This window comes from Lissotriton vulgaris, chromosome 10 (genome assembly GCF_964263255.1).
Source record: "Lissotriton vulgaris chromosome 10, aLisVul1.2, whole genome shotgun sequence".
Lineage (NCBI taxonomy): Eukaryota > Metazoa > Chordata > Amphibia > Caudata > Salamandridae > Lissotriton > Lissotriton vulgaris.
The window spans coordinates 266,315,872-266,340,303 of NC_141698.1; the positions used below are offsets into that span (position 1 = coordinate 266,315,872).

Sequence of the window (24,432 nt, forward strand, 5' to 3'; positions counted from 1 at the left end):
GTTTCATTTGGCTTTGGCAAAGGCAGCCACAGGTTTATTTTTGTATTGCGCTTTCACTTTAACTGCTATTGTTAAAGTGAAAGCGTGATGCAAAAATAAACCTGCAGCTGCATTCGCGCATTGGTGACAGCTTGTTATTTGATTACTTTTGTTACACCTGGCGACAACATACTGTGCAAGTTACATTACTTGCATGCATTCATTTATGCGTTTTTAAAGCGCTAATGTCATGAATGACAAAGGAAGAGCAAACAAGCAAGCGCTCCTCCGCTGATGCGGACTTTACCCCTTTTGGCAGTCTGAGGACGACTTTCCAAACAGCGTTGATGTTTCAGTCGCATATCAGAGTTTGTTGGGCTTGTAACGTGTTACCCGTAGTGCTCTCTGTCACGTCTCTCATTTTGTCATTATTAGGCCTTAATAATTGGGCTGTGGGTGTCAGTAGGCACGCTCACTGTCCGGCATATGTAGATAATCCTAGGCTGTTGTTTCTGAGAACGAGACATGTCTAAGCCATGTTAGAGTTTTGTGCTTTTTTTTAAGTAGTGGTGCGTTCTTTACTGTTCCAAACTGTTGTCTTCCTGCGCGCATTAGAGGCTGGAATCCCAGGTAGCTTCCCCTCAGTTTCTCCAAAGCTCCCCCCTCTTGTAAAGCTGTAGTTATTTCCCGCACATCTCCCTGCACATCTCGGGCTGATCCCTCCACTGCCACAGGACTTACAAAGGCCCAAAGGCGAGACCTAATGGCTATGCCAATGCTTTTTTATATTTGAACTGCCTGCTCCTGCAGTTGCTTACGGACTCCATTTGTCAGATTCTTCATGTGCTGCCTCCTCAACTGGGCAATTATGGGGTTGACTCTGTGGCTAGGTGGATTGGTCTTTTTTTTTTTTTTTCCTCATTTGCCTGTTACCTCATAACCAGAAACTATATAGCCAACCACCTATTCGTGCGACCAGGGATGGAGCGCACACACCACCACCATAACCTTGTACACCAGCCTGGCGGGAGACTAGATCTGGGTTTACTGAGGCATTGATAGCGAATGGCGACCTGCCAAACCCATCCCAGACTCCGTCAAGGTAGAAGCTACCGCCAGGCCCAACTCATATCTAACGAAAACGCCACAATGGACCCTGGAGTTTGGAGGCGTAATCATAGGACCCGGGGGAAAAAAGAAAAAGAAAAAAGCAAAATAAATAAATAAATAAATAAAACCCTGGTGTTGGACACTCGACCACTAACTCCAAGAAATCAAGAGGTTCCAAAAGGTGAGGTTATTACTGCTACAAGGTCTGGCCAGATCGACTTTTGATGTTTCCACTAGGGATGACAACCAACTGGCATGTGTTGGCGCCTTGGAATCGACCCAAAATTTACATATCTGTCGCCGCGCGATTAAAATTGCATAAAACAACAGCGGCCTTGCTAAGCCAGTAACATTATCATCCATCCCAGAGATTACCAGTGTTAGTGTGCAGGGTAAGGTTACTTTGAGTATCGAGCCCAATGTAAGCAGGACTTCTGCCCAAAAAGCCTTGATTGGGGGACAATCCATAAACATGTGGACATCTGATGCACCCTGGAGACTACACTTATTACAGCATTTACCAGATTGAAACTTTGCAAGCCTTTGTGGTGACTAATAGGCTTGATGGACCGTGAACAAGTGATTCCGCCTCAGCCAAGCAGGCTTAACAGTTTTATAAAGAAGAGCGAATGATCTTATCCACCATTCTTCCCCTCGAAGATCCATGTCCTCAGCCCACAGTTCATCCGGGAGGTCAAAGTCTCCATCCACCTCCTCCAAGATTGCCCAATACCAGAGTGCCACCTCTTTGCCCCCCCGGAGGTCTCTCCACAAGCTGTTGTTCTAGCACACTACACCTCCCCACTAGGGCATTCTTTTGAAGGAGCTCTCTAGACCAGCTTACAAGTTGTATGTATTTAAACCTTGATAATCTTGGGCCGACCCTTTCATACAATTTATCCCACTGTATTAGTACCCCGCCTGCCATCAAGTCGCCCCATCTCAATATCCCCTCCTCTCTTAGGGGTATCGAGAGGTTGTCACCCAAGCACGGGGGAGCCCCGGAGACCCCCAGATTGGAGCCAGATTTGAATAGTAGGCCAGCCCTGCAGCCCTCTTAATCCTTGTCCAGGCTCTGGCCAGTGACTGCAAGACCTTCAGCCTCACCTTTTTGAAGAACTTCTGTTCTCCGAATTGAAAAATTAAAAAACATCCATTGGCAAGCCCGTTCCAGTTAACATGGCCTTAAACATTCTTGCTACTGTTGAATCTTTTGGGGTTTTCAGTAGCATTCTGGAGAATGACAACTAAAAGGCCCAAGCGTAGTATTGTATGTCTGGAAGAGAGAGCCCGCCCTTTTCCCTCCTCCTCCTCAGTTTCTTCCAAGCTATCCTGGTGGACTTGTAGTTCCAAATAAATGAGTTGATCTCCTGTTGACATTTCGTGATTTGCTTTGGCTCAAAGCCTAGAGGGATGCTGTTAAAAATGAATGTGAGCTTAGGTAAAATTGACATTTTTATTAGACTCACACTCCCATAGATAGTCAAAGGGAGAAAGGTCCATGCTTTTAAAAGCTCCCGACATTCTCGGGAAACCCGATCCAAATTGACCTGTGCTACATTCCCAACCTCCTGGGTGATCTTAATTCCCAAATAGCGCATTGAGGAGGTTATATCCAGTTGTGTGTTGTTGATGTGGATTGGTCTTGGAGTGCTCCTGGTTCTGGTGTACCCACTCTGCTGGGTTAGGGAGCGGGGATCGGCTCTAGCTGTGGAAGGTGGTGTTGGATCTCCCCTGTGCACAATCTTGTTGCATCTTCATTCTTGTTAATCCTGCTTTACAGTATGGCACGTGGTGGGCCTAGCCCCCTCTCTTTTGCTTGGTTACATGGTGCAGTGGACTGTCCTGGTTCTCTTTTATCTTTTTCTCCTTGGTGGGCATGGAGGCGGTCCCTGCTTCTATAGGTTGCCTTGCTGTGTTCTCCTCAGGAGGTAGAGGGGGCTTAACCTGAGGTGCCTTTTCCCAGTGGTTTTGCATGAGGCGGGGGCTCTTCACTTGTTCTGGTACTGCAGCAGAAACTGTTTAATAAAACAGGGAATTCTCCCTTTACAGCTGGAGAATGAGATTCTGCCCCATTGATCCTAATGCTTAGTGTTCGGCTGCTCCAGATTGCCATCTACGGATGTGGTATTCAAGGACAGATTCATTTTGGCTCGCATATGTGGGTTCTACTGGCACTCATTCCCTCTTTTTGATTCCCATGCAGATTCTGGTACTTTTTTCTGTAGTAGCAGTGGTGGGAGCCTGATTATCTGATCACTCTTTAAGCTTTTGTGGCTTTTGTGTTGAGAGTGGGTGGAGTTTGTTTAGTCTGGTTTTCTTGATTTCTGTCTGCCAGGTATCCGCTGGAGATTTTTTTGCTGTAGACTTTCCCTGTTTGGTGTATGTTGTCTCTCTGCTGGCAGGTCTTGCTTTAGTGGGTCCATTAGGCTTCCCTCATTCCTCTAGATGGAGTTTCCTTAGGTGATTGTCCCTGCTTTTCGTGGTCCAGTTGGCATTGTGTGTGTTCTGCCCTTTACCAGTCCTCGTGGGGTTCCTTCAGTTTATTTCTCATGTGTCATTCCGGTTGGTGTCTATCCAGCTGCTTCTGCCTCACTTGCGGTAGGCAGATTCTGACCTCTATTATTTTCATGGTAGCCTCTCCCCAGGTCCCGGTTTTGCTGTCTCGGCAGTTGGTTCTCGGTTTGTTTATCCAGGGCCTTCCCTGCCTGTTCTAGGTCCTGCATTTTGAACTGGAGTCCGCACACTGGGTGTTCTCCACCCCTTGACTCAATTGATGGGTAATTTTACATTTGCAGGTGTCCATCTCTTCCCTTCTCTGGATGGCTGACTGGTTGCCTCATGTTCATTTTTTCGAGCACAGATGGTGGCTCTTTGGGTGCGCACGTTGTGGCTGCAGGACAGCTTCTTGTTGAACCTGGGATAGTCCCTGGTCTGGCTGGAACTCCTCTTTGTAGGGGTCCACTTCAGCTTGGCCTTGGGGTGATCTTTGTATCAGTTGGGCTTTGAGTTCCGTTTCCACTTGTCCTCTCACCTACTTTGCCTCTCAGCATCTGCAGGTGTATGGCCCCACAGTCGGAGGGTGCGGCCCTCCCTAGGGCTCTTTTTTCCCTTGGGCATTTTTCTGGTCCTGGTTCTTGCGACTGATGCCTGTGGGATGGATGGGTTGCCTTTCTGGAGTATTTTGCTGCTCTGGGGTGCTGAATGGTGACGCTACTGTTTTCTACATTGGAGGGGCTGGCAGCTGTTTTGATGGATGTTTTGTTTTTCCATCCACTGTTGTTGCACTTGGCAGTGTGTGTTCTGGCAGTCAGCCAGTCTTTCTGCTCCGATGCGTGCCCCTCTCCGTTTCTCTTTTCTTAGGTTTGGCCTCTGGGCCATTTGCCTTCTCTTGGTTCGCTGCAATTTATCTTCCGTGGAGGTGGGGGGGGGGGGGGGGGGGCTGCCGGGTTTGGTCCATTCTCTGTGAAGTTGTTTGGATCTATAGTCTTTTGTTTTTTCTTCTTTAGTTCGGACTCCTTTGACTGGTTCTGTTCGCGTCAGAGGTGCATTCCCTCCTTTCCCGTTTTCTTCTCATTGGTCCAGTCCTCGGGCGCTTGGGTGGTGGTTGTCCTGGCTGTTCCATGGCCCAGTGGTCTCCTTTATTGATTTCTGCCCATTCCTCTTCTCCCCCGGATGGTTCAGATGGTGGCACGGGACCTGGCGGTGATTCTGTGGATTTCCCCAGTTGGGTCAAGGTGCCCTTGGTTCCCTTGCATCCCATTTGTTGGTGCAGCCACATTGACGGTTGCCACTTCCTCCATCACTGCAGCATCTGCTTCTTCTTCCTTTGGACATGCTTAACAGGTTGAATTTTGCAGTATGAGGCTTGTGTGGCAGACACTCTTGGTGCAAGGGTGTTTGTTGGTTATTCCAGCTCTGGTCCTGCAGTCACGGCTGCCGACTGACCTTGCAGCTCTTGGCCATCCTTTAGTGGAAGTTTTCTCTCTGGTCTCCTGATGGGGGTTATCAACTTCTTCTTGTGCTCCTATGGAAGTGTTGGAGTTCCTTCAGGCGGTTTCCCACTTGATTTGGCTGTGTCTGCTCCCTGTAGCCAGGAGACGGCTTTTCAAGCTTTTCGGGGGGAAGGGTGTTCTATCTGGGATGTGGCCTTGCTCTTTCTGACATCCGTTTGTTTTCTTCATGGTGCCTTGTTGTGGGGCCTCTGGATTGGCTCGGTTTGTAGCTTGCTCCTTTTGACCTTGGTGGTCACCTGGCTTGTGGTTTTCCTTCTGCGTCTGTTGTGTTTCTGGTGGCTGTTTTTTCGAGGTGCCAAGTGAGGGTGCTTGGAGCTTAGTGCTCCCCTTCGTTCCTTCAGTTGGTTTCTGGACAAGGTGTTTTCCTCTTTCCCTTTGCCTTCAGAGGTTGTCTTGACTGCCTTTGGTCCTCCTCCTGTGTCTGGCACTGGGGGTGTTTTCCGTTTCTGGGTGTCCATCGTGCCATATCAATTTCTTTGCTTTGCTCTACTTTCTTTTGCAGCTCAGATGCTTTATTTGTCTCATTGTCTGGTGGTGAGGGGCTCACACCCTCTCTCTCCTTGATCCTATTGATGTGGGTTGGTTTTCCCTTTCTTTTTTCAGTCCCTGGCACCCCTGTAGCAGTTTTCTTCCGGGAGTGGGGGGTGTGGGGGGGGGGGGGGGGGGGGAGGGATGGACTGGAGTGATTCTGCCTTCTGGGCGTCTTTCAGAGTGCCTCCTTTCGGGATCTTTGCTTTGCTGGCATTTGGGCTCTGCCTCGTCCTTTCATGATCCATGGCCCTTTGCCATCGGGGGCATTGGGTTTCTGCTTTAGGGTCTGCTGTTTTGGGTTGGTGAATCCTCTAGCAGTGTCCTGTGTTTTGGTCTTTGCCCTGCCTTCAGTTGTTTTTGCTTCTCTTGTGCTGTTTGTTGAAATCAGTTTTTGGCTTGGGTCCATACTCATATATAAGTAATGTGAGAGAAAGACGCACAAGGAGGCAATGCTCGGTTACTAACCAGTAATATACATCACTCTGAGTCCTTGTTTTCCTCTTCACAGTCCTGAGTTCTCCTTGTTGTTCAACTGATTTCTTTCTAAGCTTTGTTATTTCAGGAAGTCCTTCCCACGAAGTGATGTATTAATACCCTTTGTTATGGGGACCATCTTAGATTGGGAAGGAAAAGTCAAGTTTGGTGATTAGGTTCTGCATGAATGGAGATAAACTCATACATAAGGGTTGTGACGAGGAAGACATGACTCGGAGTAATAAATATTACAGGTAAGTAACCGTGCATTGAACATTAGTGGATACACTATTTTACTGGATCTATTTTGGCCCCATTAGTGAGTCATCCTGTTTGGTGCACTATTTTTCAACTCCTTTGGGAACAAAATGTATCAGATGCAATAAATAGTGTCTGTTACAAGGTTTTGGGTAAGCATGTAGATTTTGGTATTAATCAGACCAAAACCTGCATGCCACAGTAATTAATGGGTATTTTTACCCCAATAAATTTCAGCAGGTTTGACTGATATGAACCTAAGGAAAATTGTGAGGGTGCAGTGTTAGCCGCAAAACATATTATTCTGGTTTATGCACCCATAGGATTTACTGCACCTACCGGAATGTAATGGGTCCCTTGTAATGAGGAACTTAAAAGATTAATTCCCCTCATCATCTATGCACCAGATAACCTTCTGCATCCTCTCATCAAGAGTTTTGAACCATGGTAATCTCTAAGGGATTGCCATCAGACCCAAATGAGACCTTATGCTCAATTACAACTCCTGTACTTTGCTATACAAACCATGGTCACTTTTCAACAAAGTCTCTTCATTCAAGTCAAGAGGCAAGTATCTACTTCTAGTTCCCTAACACCTATCTCTTAGTTTCACTTTGAATAACAAATGGTGGTCTATGTAATGTGTTAACATATATGTTTTTCTTTTCTTTTAGTGAATACCTTATTGTCATTCCGCCCGATCAAACCTGGATTGATTAAAAAAGTATGTTAACTGAACTCTATGGTAGGTTCCTGTTGCCATGTGATGTACCCAAACCAGGCAAACTTAAAAAAAAATATATTGATTAAAAATACACAAAGTGACCTTTGGGTCCACTGGTGCCTTGAGTAGAACAAGTAACAGACACTACTACTTATCCTACAACTACTCCAAGCTGAGAAATGTCTGAGAAAGAAGCGGAATAGGAATAGGGGCACAAGTGTAACAGACATCAATCATTATTATCCTCTGCCACTTCAGGCATGGGGATTCTTATGACGTGCTCCTCAGTTACCAACAAACCTTCCCAGAATCAGATTGAAGACTGGAGCCAGTAACTGCCCATGATTCTAGCCTCACATGATGACTGGAAGAACTGACAATGTAACAGGGGTGTTGCTTAGGAAAGGAAGGACTGAACAGTCATACATTGGAAGGAGGGCCTTTCTGGAAGGTGGCAGGAGCGTTCTTTAACCCAAAGGGCATTACCTGGAACTGGAAGTGCCATTATGGGGTAGAGAATGCAGAACTACCTTCGGCCTCCTCAGTTTAGGAAATCTGCCAGTTCTCACATGTTAAGTCAAGCATGCTGAGGAACTTGACAGATCCTAACCGGTGTATGAGCTCATCAGCTCTGGGGATGGGGTGCGCATCAGTCTTGGGGATTGCACTGAGCCCCCAGTAATCCACATAGAACTTAAGTTCTAGGGTGGCACCTGGAGGAGCAGCCTTGGGGACCAGCACCAATGAGTTGGACCATTGGCTGTTTGAGGGCTCAATAACTCCTAACTCTAGCATTTTAGAGACCTCCTCCTTAATGCTGGCTCTCACCTTATCACACAGCCTGTAGATTTCACTGCCAAGCTATCTCCAGTAACACTATGGGTGCACATTGTAGTGAGTCCTGGGGTAAGGGAGAATATGGAGGCATACTGCCTCAACAACTGGCAGCAGTCTCTCTGTTGTTCTAGGATCAGTGTAGGGGAGAGGCTGACAACCTCCACTGGCCCATCCTGCCCCTTAGAAAAAAGGGGGTCGGGGATAGGTTCACTCTCCTCATCCTTCATGTGTGACCAGGAGCATGGTTACCTTGAACCTCTTGAAGTGGGGTTCGAGGTGATTGATATGCCCTTAATGGATACCTGGGAGTATTGAGGTACACTGGGTAGGTGATCTCACTCTTGCGCTCTTTGACCTCATTGAGCCCAGACCAGCATTCTTAGAGGACCCTGGGCCTACAGGCTCTATCACCTACACTTATTGGCGAGGTTGAAACTCAACCAGAGTGGCCTTCATATCATACCACTGTTTCATGACCTCCTGGCTTGCTTTTAGATTCTCTTTGGCTTTCTTCCAGAAGCACTTCATTTGTGTGCATGCTGTTCCAAAACAACATGTCAAGTCAAGTCAAGTCAGTCAAGTCAATAATCTTTATTCGGATATTACATTATTGTGAGAAGTTGGCCTGGTATATGATGTCCACAATTCTGTGGGCACCTTGTATCAGTCCAAACAATCCCTTATGGTGGTGGTTGTAAGTCAACCTTATAGACAAGCTATCCTAGGGGTAGCATGGACTAAGCAGCCTTCAGGCTAAACTCAAGAGGACATGTGAAGCCAGCTGTTTTACCAATCACAATCCTGTAATATCAAATGAAAGGACACCCCACAAGTTATATATTATAAAAATATATGTATTTATTCTCAGAATAATCCTCTATACTCTTTATGAGTCTAGAAGCACAAGCGTTTAAACAAAAGAACAGTATAACATATGAAAGTTGCACAATTATGGATGAGGCCCAGGGGCTACTCAAACCATATACTAAAATAGTGGTATAAGTATCACTACTCGAACAGTGGTAAGGCCTGAGGCCTTGGGAATCGCTGGGGCTATTTGGGACTAGCAATAGTGAAGTCGGGAAAAGCCCGCGGGAACCGGGTGCAGCGCTTAAAGCACACGCATGCACCAATGCAAAGTCAATGGTGCGTAAAAGTTACAAAGTTACTGTTTTAGGAGTCTTCCGACTGGACTAGAATTACCAAACTTTAGACTTAGACACTAGAGGTGTATACCAGTGCAGGAACACTGGCGTTCACAAGTTACCTCACCCACAGGAAGCGGGTGCATAGGTGCCAAAGTGTTTCAGGTTTCGTCACGCAGTCTGATGGTGCCTGGAGATGAAGATGCTGCAGGCGTCCAGGAGAGAAGAGTCCGGTTGGATCCAAGGGTGGATTGAAGATGTAGAGTACCTGAAAGCAGAGGGGAAAGAGTCTGGGTCACTCAGCGGTGACCAGGGTGGAACCAGGAAGGAACCAGGCAATGTCGGGCGCAATCAGGTGGTTGTCGTGAAGCTTGTCTCCGCTGCCATGTGGACTCTGGGGCACCAAGGATGTCCAGGAGTGGATCACAAGCTGTCCCATAAAGGCTCTCACTGTCGGCGGTGTCGGCTTTCGGATTGGAGCTAACAACCCTTGGCAAAGGCAACCCACGCAGGATTCGAAGATCGCTTTTTACTCGGACCAGCAAGGTCAGAGCGGGTGCTCCTTTTCAAGGGAGCGAGGGAAAGTCTGGAGCAACTCGACTAGCAGTGTAAATTCAAAGGTTTGTTGGTACTGGGGCCGCTAGCCAACGGGCAAGCGACCAGACCAATGCGTCGAGCAGAAAGATGCAAAAGGGCCCCACACATCACTCAGTGAGTGTGGAGGGGTGAGCTTTGGTGCAAAAGTTGCTCGGGGCTAGGGCTTCTCAAACTCGAATGCACAGTGTCAAGGGATCCTCGGGAGCTGCACGGTCAGCACTTTGTGGTTTTTCCAAGATGGCTGGCACCACGCTTCAGGTCGCCTCCACGGGTCTCAGATTAGCTGGGACTGTGGATCGGGCTGTTGGAAGGCGGGAAAGCTGGGCCTTGTTGATCTCTGTTGCTCGAGTTCTGGCAGGAACTGCAACAAAGCAAATGGTGAGGCGCTGGATGGTGCCTGTTTGCACAGGGTGGTCACTCCTTGACCACAAGGGAGATTCTTCAGTCTTCCCTGTCGAGTGGGATGTCGAAGGGTCCAGAGTTCTGTATCAAAGTTTCAGTCAGGATAATCCGATTTGCGCTGGCATTGCTCCCACTCTTATTCCAAATCTGTGGGCTGGATCACCTGTAAGGTCCCTCCTATGGGTGGGACCAGGGAGAGGGGTGGTTACACCCCTTTCCCTTTGTCCAGTTTCGCACCAGGACGGGGGCTGGTGTGCCCCAGAACCGGTTTGACTGGTTTATGCAAGGGAAGCCTTGTGCTCCCCAGGCAGTGTCTAGTTTCATTCAACCCACCCTGCCCCAATCCACTATCTCCTGTCTGGGGAGGTGTAGCACCTCCTCGTGACAGGAAACCTTTTGTCCAGGCCTCCCCTGCCAAGTTTCGGTCAGCAGTAGGAGGTCAGACTCGTGTCTGTGGCAGCAGCATCCATTTTGTGATGCTGAGGCTCTGGTTAGAATTAACTGTGTTTTAGCAAAGTAACATGTCTTCTCCTTTTAGAAGGGTGGAATGCTACCCCCGTTGCCAGGACTGGCGAGGGGGTAGTATTCCAAAGCGTATGACACCTTACACGACATGTTTTGATAAATTCAAACCAAAGTTAGCACATAACCGCGAGGATTATAATGCACTTAAGAGTATATGGTATGGCAATATCCCGGAACAGTTAAGGGAGTTGGTCCCGACAGCTGCAGACAGGCTCAGCTCATGCTAGAGCACCATTTCACATAAAACCAAGCACTCTGCCTCCAGGATTGTTAAGGCCTGCCATAGGAGTGACTTATAGGTACATATGTGTCCAGATATAAGTGTAGATATAGGTATACTATATCCAAGCAAGGGGTGATTACATGACCTTGCCCCAGCTGAGTGATCAGCCAGTTGTGTCAGTTTGGATATCCAGCCAGGGGTGGCAAAAGATATGCTGCAGCCCCTGGTAGGTCTTGGATGCACCTATGCCCTGGGCACCTATAGTGCACTGTACAGGGGCTGATAAGGTGACCCAAGCCAATTAGTTATGCACCTAGGGTACATGGAGTCTATTTTAAAGAGAGGGCAGATAGCCTGGGGCCCTGAATAGCAGGATCCCAGGCCAACTAAGTCGAAAACCAGCTAAACACAAGGCAAAAAATCTGGGGTGACCATAGTCAGGTATCCACCTTTCTACAATTATCCCTAAAAGTACACACATAATTACATACATGGTCAAAAATCACATTAAAATGGGGTAGCATTGCTGACTATTTCCTTATTAAAAACGATAGCCGCAAAAAAGTGCAAGGTGGCATTATTATCCGGATCCTCCAATTCATGTCTTTTTCTTTGGCATTATCAAAAAATAAAGTGCATATGCAAGAATTGCCCTTTAAAGTGACACAATGTCATCTGGTGCTGCTTCTTGTACTGTTGTAAGGGTATCTCTAGATGCATGCAAACATTACACGAATTCACTTCTGTTTGGAAATGAAGGCAAGGATCAAGACCAACACCACCACATGTCTAGGCCATATGTGTGAGAGCTCTTTTGCATGAACAGATACAACACTGAGATTCTGGATGTGGGAAAATCAAATGATAAGTCGCTGCTTTTTGTCTTCCCTCCAAACCTGGAAATACCGTTCTCTGTACTCTTGAAGATCAGGAATTTAGCAGTACAATTCAACACAGTTCATTCATCCCCTCTGGAAATCAGAACAGTGGTGAAGGATAAAAATTTACCGCTATCCTCCCTTATAGAAACTCTTCTCATTTCTTCAAACCAGCTGCTGAATTAGTCAAAGAATGCTTACAATATTCCATCAATATTGCGACAGGAGCTCGCAAAGAAATGTGTTAAAAGGTGGCAGAAAACGCAAGGAACCTGTCTACGACGTGAAAGGCTGGCAGCAATGGTTTCAGACAATATGGGTCAGATGATGGGTCTATTATGGACTTATGGTGCAATTCTCTTAGATTGTGTAATATTGGTTGCACTTCACTGTTTATGTTTAACTCGGAAAAATCAATAACATTGATTTATCCAAAAAAAGGTGGAGGAAATGTTTTAGTCAACAAAGTGTGACCACCAAAAACCAGTCCAGAAAGAAGCACTCTACTGGCTCCCTGTGGGAACAGAGAGCAAGTTCAAAGTTCTCTGCACAGTACGTAAAGACCAATGCAGCATGGCCAGAAAGATGCGAAAATTGGCACCCACTGTGTGCTGTCTTGGGACCTGTGTTCCACAACCATGCACCTTCTCAACTACCATGGCTTCAAGATTATGAAATATCGAACTGACCTCTGGAAGTCCATGATCCAAGGTTGAGGTTGTGGAAGCATAGAACCTAAGTAAATGTGCTTCAGCATACATTTACACATGACACTGTTTGCCATATGATAAACACGATATTTTATGAATGTATGACGTTACAACGCATACATTTACAATGCATGCCTTTACAACGCAGTTTTTACATCGTAACATCCTTTACAATGCACTCCATTACATCGCATGACACTACATTGAATTTTCTAAACTACCTGTACAACGCATTCCATTACATCGCATTATACCTTTACAATGCATACCATTACAACGCATACCATTACATTGCATTCAGGTAAGTATTGGATAGTATAGGGGTAAAAATTACTATTCTAACTCCAGGGGGTGCAACAGTAGGGTTTTGGATAGTGTAGGGGTACTATGCGTTGTAATGGTATGCATTGTAATGGTATGCGTTGTAATGCCTACGTTGTAGTGACATGCATTGTAAAGGATGTTGCGATGTAATGATGCCTTGTAAGTGTAGTGCGATGTAATGGTTGCGTTGTAAAGGATGTTTCCCATCTTTTACATGATTGCACTATCTGGAATATGGCACTTGAGGGATTAAAGCATTGTCTGCCATAGGATGGCAATACCTGGGATATATGTCTTTACTAAAAATGACAGAATAATACTTTGGAAAACAATTAGTGCATTTACTGAAAATGTTAAGCTAATTTGTGAGTAAAAGTATGTTTCTTCATAAAATGATTAATTGATATTTCAAAACTAATGTATATGATTGTTACAAAGAAAAATCTGGTATTTGAGGACTGAGTTTGTGTTGCTTATGAAATTCATAAACTTATGTTAGGAGGAAAATTGTTAATTTACCCAAAATACACAGACAATGTACCTATTTATGAGTAAATTGCAAGATGCTATTCTTCAACATTCTGCCTACCCTGTCAGTCAAGCCTTGAACATAGACCTGGGTGTCTGTATGTTCTTAAAATCACATGAGAATGTGGGGGTCAGTGTGGGTTCACACTACAGGAATCTAATTTGTCAGATCAATCTTTTTCTCCCAAGATCATCTGGCAGCTGTGGCCTATGCATTTGTTGGTGCCATAATGGATTATTGCTGCTACCTTTATGCTGGCCTGCCTGCAGTTTTGTAGTACAGTTTGCAGGTCATCTAGAATCTGGAATCACATATTGTCACTGAGATCTCTCAAAGATCTCACCTAAGTTCAGAGCTGAGACAGCTGCATTTGGTGCCTGTACAAACCAGGAATACTTCCAAGATTTTAGTGATAATGTATACTGATTTAAGAGCACTCTTTCGATTTTGTCACTTTCTTGGTTGCAGGAAGGAACTTACTTGCCCCTGTGGCAGCCATTCAGTGGCTTGCGTGGAAGCATCTGTATCTATACTTATCACGATGGTCCTGTTTATAACAATACCTGCTCTTTGAGGCTTGAAAATGTAAGATAAATGTGTCCTAGACCGGCTTGTCCTACTAACATTTGTATTTCCTTAGCGATACCTCTGCTATGTAAGGTGTACCTTTTCATCACCCACCCTTCTCCTTACTAGTAAGTTCTCTATGCATGAATAGGTGTGCTACCTGAATATCGAAGCCACAATATTAATGGGACACAATATCCAGGACAGAATATCAAAAATAATATGTAAAAAGGTACGTGAGCCTAGATTTTCTATAACCAACTCCACATATATGTACCTACGAAGTACATATCTCTTCAAGGTACGTAGATGTGGAGTTAGGAATAGTAAATCTGTATTCGCCAAAAACACACTTACTTACCTTTCGATATTTTGTACCTCAATATTCTTGTACCACAATATTGTTGGTGTTGATATTCAGTAGTACAATCACAGGAAAGCACTTATGCTTAGAAAATATGAGTTTAGATGTAGTTGGGAGACACTTGAGTAAATGTGGGTTGATTATGGTGAAATGTTTAACTCACTGACTTCTAGATTCCCTCCATACACGCCTCTGGGGAAATGATTTGCTGCCGCTTGAAGTACAATATTAACAGAGGCTCTCCCCCTTGGGAGAGCCGGCAATGTGGTGGGGAGCAAGGGGACCCAGATGGGACCAGGGCGTGGTCACCCCAGCTCCCAATGTGGAGGTCAGCGGCAATTGGGCCAGGCGGGCGCTGACGCGGAAGCAGTAACACGCTTCAGGGGCAACGCAACTAAATCCCACCCATATTTACGAGACTGCACGGTTACGAGCAGGTCTTTTGGTACCTGCTCGCGGCCTACATTGGTCGATTCTACTCCAGCACGCCCCTTGAACAGAATATTTGAGCGACAAAATATGGAAAGGTAAATATGTATAGATTTTCTATACCTAACTCCAAATCTCTGTTCCTTGGTGATATACATATCTTCAAGGTACGTAGATGTGGAGTTAAGAATAGCCCCTTTTCACTTACCTCATTGATTTTCTGTCTATCGATTTTCTGTTCACAATTGTGGCCCTTCTATAATATAACTTTGATACACCTTAGTACAGTCATCTTAAACCAAACAGTTTTTTCATATGCTTCTTTTCTAAAAAAATAATTTCAGACTTTGAAAGAAAGTTAATCAAATATAGATTATTTCTGAGGCATGTAGAGAAAGCCTTCAACGTAAGAGCTAGAACGCCAGAATATAAATGTATACTGCAAGCTTTATATCATTGTGACAGGAGCTCCGCAGGAGACAGCGGCACTTCCACATATATACCGCAGATTTCATTGGGAGGTCGAAGGTCGCGTCACTAGCATGCAAGTCAGTGAAGGATCCTGTGCCATGACGTCACCACCAGAACCGGCCACAAAAGAAAAAGGTCAAAGAAGACAAGCGCAAGAAGGAAGATGCCAGCCAACAGAAGAGGACCACTGTAATGTTGTATGACATAGGCACACATACCTGGGAAATAATGACAAAGACACATTCTTACTGTATCTAGGACCCAGGGAGACTCAAGATGAGAGAAGGAATTTTCTGGAATAACAAAAATCCATTTGAGTTTTCTTTACCTTAAGTTCTATTGTTTCATTAAAACCACAATATAAATCTTACAAGGTGCCAAATAAAAACAAAGACACTATCAATACTAGTTTGTGTCCCTTCTAATTAACCTTGTTACAGTCATAATCTTATTTTGTCAACGTCTACAGATGAATTTAAAGTTGACCATCTCCGATACCTTCTTCGTATAATTAATTATAATTATATTCTAATTCTGTCATAGAGTGGTCTACAGGACATAGTGGGACGAAGCAGGCTAGGGGTTAAATTGCTGTCTAACCCAGGCTTGGGCACTTCAAATATATGTTTATAATTTTGATCAGATTACACCCTCTCCCTGGGCCTGAAAAAGTGAAGGCATGCAACTGTGTAACTTAAGAACAAGTACAATGTAAGAAATACAATTTAATGTGTTGTTTAGTACTGTACTGATCCACCCGCATTGCCACGCTAATTTGGGATCCTATAATGTATTCTTTGCAGGATATCGGGCACTGTACTGTTTTATGCACTGCTCCTCATGTTCAAGATGCTCCTCCTGCATTGGAAAGGGTCCATGTGCAGCACTCAGCTTCTCACTGAAGCCAAGTCCACGCTTTATCAAATACCTAAAACAAATTAAGAAAAGAACACATTTCCAGTACAGGCAGAGCAGTGGAAAATTCACATAAAAAACTGTGCTTAGAAGTGGCTCTAAGAAAAAGAGAGATGGCAAGTGTAGAAACAGAATGGGTATTAAGAACAAGGCTGCAAAAAAGAAAAAGAAAACGAGAGGCAGGATAAAGACATAAGATTGGAGATTCACATACATTCAAAGACAGTACATAGAAGCTGGAATGTATTTATTTAATTATTAACTTAGCAGTTTTCTATAGCCTTGCTACACATTAGGGGCATCAGCATGGTTTACACATAACAATAAACATTACAATGAATGTATTGTGTAATGTAAGAAACTCTGAGTATTGGGACGTAGAGGCTAAATAACTTATTGGTTCAGAATGCGTCTAGATGAAGAGGAAGGAGACCAGCTTTAGCAATTTCCTGTGTACATCCTGGCTCCTACCAGAGCTGTATGGAGCTATATAAAAATATACATATTGAATGATTTTCTACTTCATTGCAATGCATAATGTAAATGAATATAGTTGATATAACATATTATCAAAAACACAATCTCAATATAAAGCTTTATGTTATTTCTGTCCAATCAAAATCGTCCTGAGGTTATCAGGGTCTTTGTCTTGTAAGTGGATTTGGACACCTGGCCATTCTACACAACCTGTGCGTTAGCCCAGAGATTCTCCTGTGAGATGATCCTGTTGTCTGAATCAGAGGCTGGTCCCCCTGTACCTGGCCTCTCACTATTATGAGTCACTGGCACCCAGACGTTTGACTTTTTGAACCACGCTGAGAAGGCAGCAGTGCGAGCAGCGGTCCATACTAGGATGCAAACTCTTTCTCAAGAGACCAGTTCTGTTCACTTCCATACTAGAGGCCACTACCTCTGTCCAAATAGTGACTGAAACCTGTAAGACAAAACATTGTGCATAGATGGTGGCAGAGATATACACAAATACATGGATCTGAAGGCAGATACCCAGCACTGATTGAGCTATACAGAGGTAAACAAATATACTAATACATACAGGAATAGAGACATAGAATAAAAGATACACAGTTGATAGAGGCACAGATACATAAATATAAACTTATAGAAAGATATTTTCTTTCTATGTAAACCAAACTTAAAATATACAAACATTAAAAATGTGTATGTTATAACTAACTTAAATTCATAATTTACGCAAACCTTTAAATGTACAACTTTCTGGGCAGGACTGGCACCCGGGTGTTTTTTGCTGGGGTGGCAGGGTGGGGTCCTGGTTCACTGCGGAGGGGCCGATTTTATTGCTGGGGAGCTGCAGGCGCTTCCAAATAAACAATGCAAAACAACCCGCTTCAAAGCATACTTTTTAAAACATTTGTTTTGCATTGTTCATTAAGGAAAGTCCGGTAGCCAGTCGGACCCTGACAACTTTATGTATTCTTTAGCAACAACAAAAGTTAAAGTACAGAAAAATCTAAATTTCTAAACTTACACTAATGCATTTAATGTATTATCTACGCGGCAACTTCCAAGTATAATAACTTGCGCACCTTCATAAATAGTGTATTTAACTCGGTAACCACACTACATTAACTATAACGTGGAACTTCTCAGTTTTAACATTGCAAATCAAATATTTTGTGAGAACACAGTGTATGGTAGAGTGTTGCAGATCGGAGTGGCAGGTTTTCCTTCTCATTGCAGGAGCAAGTTAACCTCCATTAGTTAGAACTAGGTCATTGTTTGCTTTTATAAATGTTAGAGTAGATCATTTTAATTGGAAGTCTGTTGTGATTTACACCATGCCTGGTAATATCAATATCTGCCACTTTACCCGCGGCTGTTTACCTGCCCACGCCAATCGAACCATAAGTGAAGTAAGGCAGTCAAAAAAGACTCACGGAAGAATCATGGGTATATTGGTAAATAAAAACAGTAGTCGTGGGAGCACTACCATTTTCATGATGGATATTCTGCCAAGAAAGGAAAGCGGTAGCTTTATCCACTTCTCTATGTCGTCTTCGAACTTGCTAAAGGCAGTCCCACAATTCTCCCTGAATACTATGTCGGAGTCTGTGTGTACTTTAATTCCCAAGTATCACACAGCATTCGTGGTCCACAGCAGTGGATGATCCAGTTCAAATTGGGGGGTGCTCGGAGTAAGAGGAACGATAATGGACTTCGGCCAATTAACATTTAGCCCTGAGAGGCCAACAAAGCGCACCACCTTCCGTAAGACTGCTGATAGATTAGATTATCGGGTGTCTTATGTACAGGAGTGTATCATCAGCATATGTGGATACTATGATTTTATAATGCGGGAAGCATATACCTGATTCTGATGGTATTCCCCTAGTGCACAGGTTAGGGGTTCCGCAACTAAAACGTAAAGCAGCGGCGACAATGGACAGCCCTGTCTTGTGCCTCGTGTAATGCTAACGGAATCAGTCACCATGTTGCCTATTTTTATACGGGCCGTGGATTTGCTGTAGAGTGTGCCCAACAATTGTAAAAAAAACTGGCTAACTCCCATCCTAGTTAGCACTTGTGTCATGAATAACCACTGTACTGAATCAAATGCCTTTTCTATATCTAGGAATAGCGCCACAGCCGGTGTCTTTGGATTGATGTGTTGCAGGGTACCAAAAACCGCTTGTAAGTTATATGTTAAATTTTGGCCGGGAACAAACCCCGCTTGTTCCGGAGCAACTAGGAGTGGGACTGAAGGGACCAATCGATTAGCTAGAATCTTTGCAAAGATCTTCTTGTCTACATTAAGGAGGGAAAAGGGGCAATACGATGCACAGTCCTTCGAGGGCTTTCCAGGTTTAAGGAGAGCAACTATCACAGCCTCAGAAATGGAGGGTGGAATCTGTCCCGTAACACACATATCATCAAATAGCGTAGTCAGTTGCGGTAGCAGTAAATCTATGAATGCCCTGTAGAATGTAACCGTGAGTCCATCGGACCCCGGAGCACTCCCTGCCCTCATACTAGTAAAAGCAAGAATGATTTTGTCTCTCTCTATGGGTCTCATAAGGAATTCTCTATGTGTATTGGATAGCCATGGGAGCTGTATGTGCGTCAAATAATCCAGGATCTCTTCTTCCGTGGCATGGTTTCTGGAGGCATATAGAGCAGTATAGTATTGCTGAAATCTGTGATTTCTGTGCTCTCAGTCAATAGCTCACCTTCTACAGACCGAACCACCACCGTGTGCTGCACCTCCCTACGTTTCTTAAGTAATTATGCTAAAACTGTCCCCGGTCTCTTACCCTCCCCATATGCCCTAGCAGTGGCATATTTACCAAGATGTTTCATTTCATCGTCAGCCGCTGTATTATACTCTACCAGCAACTCTTCAAGTTTCTCCCTAACCAAACTATCCGCATCGAGCAGCAGGCTATGCTCAAGAGTTTTGATTTTTCCCTCTAAGTCATCAGGCGATTAGGTATAGAGCGGAGAACCCCCGAGTGCTTAGATATGGTGATACCCATGATATAGACTTTAAAAGCTTCCCAGACGACTTGATAGTCATCAACAGAGCCCACATTCTTCTTATAAAAAAAGGTCTCATTTGCTTCTGCTTGTTCTTCTTTGAATACAGCACCAGTAGCGAGTAGGGGGGAAAGCATCAAGTGAGTGGGGGTATACGCTTGCTAGGGGAGTCCAATATCAATAGGATCGGTGAATGATCCGAAAGTGTTCGTGGGAGGACATGGCACGAATGAACACCATCGCACAGGGAGCCAGACGCAAACCAATAGTCTACACTTGTGTGTAAGTTATGATATGCTGAGTAGTGTGTGTAGCCTCCCAGGCTTGGGTGTTTCAAACACCACACGTCTCTCATATCAAACCGAACTATCAAACAGACAACTTCTCCGGCTGCAGCTGTAATGTCTCTCACAGGAAACCCTGATCTATCTACCTTGGGGTCTCTAACAAGGTTGAAATTGCCGCCCCACAGCCGAATAACATCGTCTTTACCTCTTACTCTATAGGCTAGTGTAGTAAAAATCTCAGGATTATCAAAGTTTGGACCGTATACATTCACAATATGTAAATCCATTCCCTTCCAGCAGCACCTTGTAATGGTACATCTGCCTTCAGTATCAGTGTGCAAAGGGTGAATAGTTAATGCAGATTTAGGGTTTACACATGTAAACACGCCCTGCGTGTATGTGGTGAAACCCGCAGCATGAATGTTGCCTAGCAAGCCCTTAGTACGCAGCATGGAAGAAGAGAGAGGGAGGTGTGTTTCCTGTAGGAGGGCCACATCTATATGATGCCTCGTCAGATAAGAAATGACTTTCCTGTGGTCATTCTGTCCTCTTACGTTCCATGTGAGTGCTCTAAGTGTGTCTGCTTGAGGAGTTTGATCGCCACCATCTGGTTGTGGCTCAGGATCGGTCATCATTGCCAAATCACAGTAGTGTGTGCAACTGTGGTACCACATAGCAAGTGTGATCGCCCAAGTTCAAGTACAATATAACGTCTGAGTCTCAATAACCCCCCATTCCCCACCCACATCAAGGCAACCCCAACCAGGACCTGACAAAAAAAATACCCATAACTCCCCCTGAAACTGAACATACATTACGCTGCTTCAGGCCAAATGGCAACAGTCCCTCCCACCAAGAAGCAGCTAAAACAATTCCCCCTGGTGTGGATTACACTCATAGCGGAGGTTGCCGACTATGCCCTGTCTACTTACTGGACAACAAATAACAGCCCTCCGCACTCTCACATGCAACTTGTAAGTTTTAGCAAAGGACACACGCCCCCACCTCACATAACATAACAATGAAACCGAAGTTTTCAATTTCGCAACATCCTCAGTATTCCAAAAATATTACCACTGGAGTATGCCTTATAAAAACAGCAATCCTCCCAAGTCGCCTCCAAATGTTCCCCGGCTGCCAGTATCGTTAATAAACAATGATAATAAACTACTATCCCCCCTCAAAGACATGAGTCATATCTGTGTCAGGAACAAGCAGATATCAGTCCCGCTCCTCCATGAAGCTGCCAACTGCTCCAGCCGAGGCCTCTCTGCCTGGACTGTGCCGCTGTTCCCTGGTCCAGTCTTTCATGGCCTTTTGGAGTAACTTGGGGGTCCATAAAGATGTGGGACCTGCCCTGCCTCTTGATGCGCAGGAGTGCCAGATACATCATTGCATAGTCAATGTTTCGTTCTCTTAGCTGCTTTTTTAGTGGCACAAACTGGCGCCTCGCCTCCGGCACTTTCATAGTAAAGTCTGGAAATTAAGCAAGCTCAGATTCCTCATATCGCAAAGTTTGTTTCTCTCTAGCTGATCTTAACGCTGCATCTCTATCATGGTAATTTAACAACTTAGGTACTATCTGCCGTGGAGGGGCACGAGGAGCAGGGCGCGGGCCCAAGGAGTGATGCGCTCGCTCAACCGCAAACATGTACGAGAATATATCAGGACCCAGAAGCGTGACCAGTAGTTTTTCTACGAATTGCTCCATATTACCAGTAGCTGTTGAATCCGCAGGCCAGTAATTCGTAGGTTGCATCTTCGAGACCTCGCCTCTAGGTCGTCAGTCTTGTCCTGTAGAACTTGTAGCATCTGATCCATGCATTTCTGGCTTGAGACCGTTTCAGTCTGTGCCTCTTCTACTTCAGTGGTACGCCTTTTTGCCATATCAATGCATTCCACCTGCTTATCGAGCCTCTCGGACATCCAGTCCATGCGATAGGAAAGTGAATCAATCTTCGTTCCCAAGACCGTGTCTGTGTTTTGCAGGCCCTTTTCCATCGAGGCAAGCATGTCCTTGATGTTTCCAGCTTGTTACCCCTGTTCACGCTCATCGTCTTGTTCTCGATCATCAGCTGACTGCACGCGTTCTCTAGGCTTGCGCTGCTCAAAAGATAGCTTCTGTTACGTTTTGTCCATTCTTCCCATTGCTGCCCGCAGCAAGAGAGCACTCTGGGTCAAGAAGTATTAGCGCACCAACAGCCAGCAATAGCGTATGTTGCAGCGGATATTAGACAGGAGGCGAAGGTCCGTATACCTCCACAGGTCACCACGTCGCGCACTGAGATGATAGCCGAGCACACCTGGCAACTTCAAGGGCCCCTAATCCACCAATATAAGTGACGACCGTTATATGGGCACCAGGGGCTAGCACAACAAGGCGAACCCACCAAACAATGTGAGTACCCAGCAACACCGTGTCACGTGCAGCAAATCAGCAGGTTCCAGGAGGACCAGTCGTGGTGACAAAACGCTGTAAGAATGTGTTTGGCAACTGTGAGGAGCAGAACCAGCAGCCAAACCGATTGATTGACTGCTTAAGGGGAGAAAGGCCAAAGGGGGTAGTTTTATATAGTCCTCCAGTCTGCTCACCTCACAACATGACCTAATGTACACTGCCAGCAGCGGGTCACACCCTTCTCAATGCAACATTCAGGTGGTGCCTGATGGAGGGAGTAAGCTACACAGTTACGCAGCAGTGCCCCCAAAAAGCAGAGCGCTCCGCCGGGCAAGGATGCAGCGTCTCGTTTTCCCCACCTCAGGGCGGAATTCGCTTGCCCTCTGCTGCTGTCGCCAAAGCCACTCTGATGAACGTGACCCTTCCAGTAGTCTCGCCAGTGCGTCCCAGTACACCCCCTTGGACCAGGGCAGGACGTCACATACGGTGCACCGGTGGCCAAAATCGTCCGCAGCGTCCTGGGCTTTGCACGCAGCCAATAGCTCCGACCTGCTCCTTCTGGTGCCACGACCCGGCAGAGATGCACTTCCGGACGGCAAGTCAGTGAGGCGAGCTCAGGGATGGGCGGCCCAGTCCACTCACGGCGTCACCTCCAGCATTTTCCCGAGTAGCCTGCAACCCAGCGCAGTCAGGAAACACCTGCAGGCAGCGGATAACTTCCTCCACAGGTTGCTGCAATTCGCGTGAAGTGCTGTCCGATGCGAAAGCAGGATAATTGAAGGATAGTTAGTGAGAAATGCGGAGCTTCTCTACTAGGCAGCCATTTTCGGCACCTGCAAGCTCCGCCAGTATTTCCCGTTCTTATCTGAGGACATGCCGTCAGTAATTATTAGGAGCCTTTTTCTATCAGGACTGCAGTGCCCCTAGAGTATGAAGAGTAATAATGAAAACACCTTATGCATGGCCCATTTGTCGACAAAAATGGAGGAGGTGCCGGGTTAAAGTGTGTTTCCTGGAACATAACAATGTGTATATTGTGTCTATCTGGGTTTGCCAATATCTGCCTACATTTTACGAGGGTCCCCAGACCGCTAATATTCCACGTCAAGAAGCGTATTTTCAGAATTTCAGCATCCTGAGTCATAGGGGAAGTATCACATGAAGGCTATCGAGATATGCAGAGTTTCCGCTGCCTAAAGTGTACTGTGCGTGTATCAACAGATCTTTCCATATCAACATGTGTCTTACAAAAACCATTTGCCAACATTCCCAAATCTCGGTTCCCCCACCACCCACAACAGCAATCATGCTGGTATCTGTACGCCCATCCCCTCCCATTAAACAGAGTAAAAACGTAGAACTATTAGGACCCAAGTTGCGAGGGGAACACCCTTGGGGGGTACAATATGGGGAACACAAGGTTCTCTCCTCCCAACAGATGTTAAAGTAGACCAGATATAGTCAGGAGGGGGGGGGGTGTAGCCCAATTTAGTCCATACATAGTCCCATTAACTACTGTGTTTCTTCACCTCCCTCCGCCTCCCCACAATACAATCAACTTATCTGAATGCAGGATTGCAGCAATGTTATCAAAGCTCAGTGTATGTTGGGCATTTAGTCCAGTAAGTAGTCCTGAAACCAGTTGGTAATCCCTTTGTCCCACTGAGTGGGTAGGGAGTATAGACATTTGCAACATCACATGACAAATCTGATAGGGTTAAAGTCTCTCCGCTCATTCCTGTGTTGGCGAGGGGGATCTGGATGGAGCGCCCTCTGACATAAGAGGAGAAGTCTGTTTTTTAACTCGCTTGAGGAAATCCTCCACCTGCTGTGCAGTAGTGAAGAAGTGTTGTCTGCCCTGATGCGTGATGCGCATGTGCGCAGGATACAGGAGTGCATAGTCAATTTGTGCTTTGCCCAGCTTCAGCTATACTGGAACAAATGTCCTACTTGCCTCTTGTACTGTAGAAGTAAAGTCAGGGTATATGGTGAAGTCATTCCCCTCAAAGTTCAAATGGCGCTTCTCTCGGGCCAAACTCAAGGGCACGTCGCTGTCCCGATAATTAAGGAAGCGAGCGATGATTGGGCACGGCTGACTTCCCGGGGGAGGCCTGGGGCCCAAGGAGTGGTGTGCCTGTTCTATGGTCAGGTGTTGTGAGAAGGCCTCATCTCCAAGGGTGTCACGCAGTAGACGTTCAACGAAATCCTCCATCCTTCCAGTATTGG

The 24,432-nt window shown here is 45.5% G+C and overlaps 1 protein-coding gene across 8 annotated transcripts in view; it reads right to left on the bottom strand.

Annotated features, from left to right (window-relative positions):
• The window catches only part of LOC147685095 (uncharacterized), a 402,851-nt gene that overhangs the window by 225,891 nt on the left and 152,528 nt on the right, over positions 1 to 24,432 (bottom strand). For 2 of the 8 annotated variants that reach the window (XM_086940984.1, XM_086940982.1), the window contains one exon: positions 16,239 to 16,942. The exons of 5 other annotated variants lie outside the window; for them this stretch is intronic. In XM_086940984.1, coding sequence (XP_086797110.1) covers positions 16,781 to 16,942 — 162 coding nt within the window. In that variant the 3' untranslated portion in view covers positions 16,239 to 16,780. Of the gene's footprint in view, positions 1 to 15,800; positions 16,022 to 16,238; positions 16,943 to 24,432 lie in introns of those variants that run through there. One more of the 8 variants, XM_086940985.1, reaches the window with a different exon arrangement.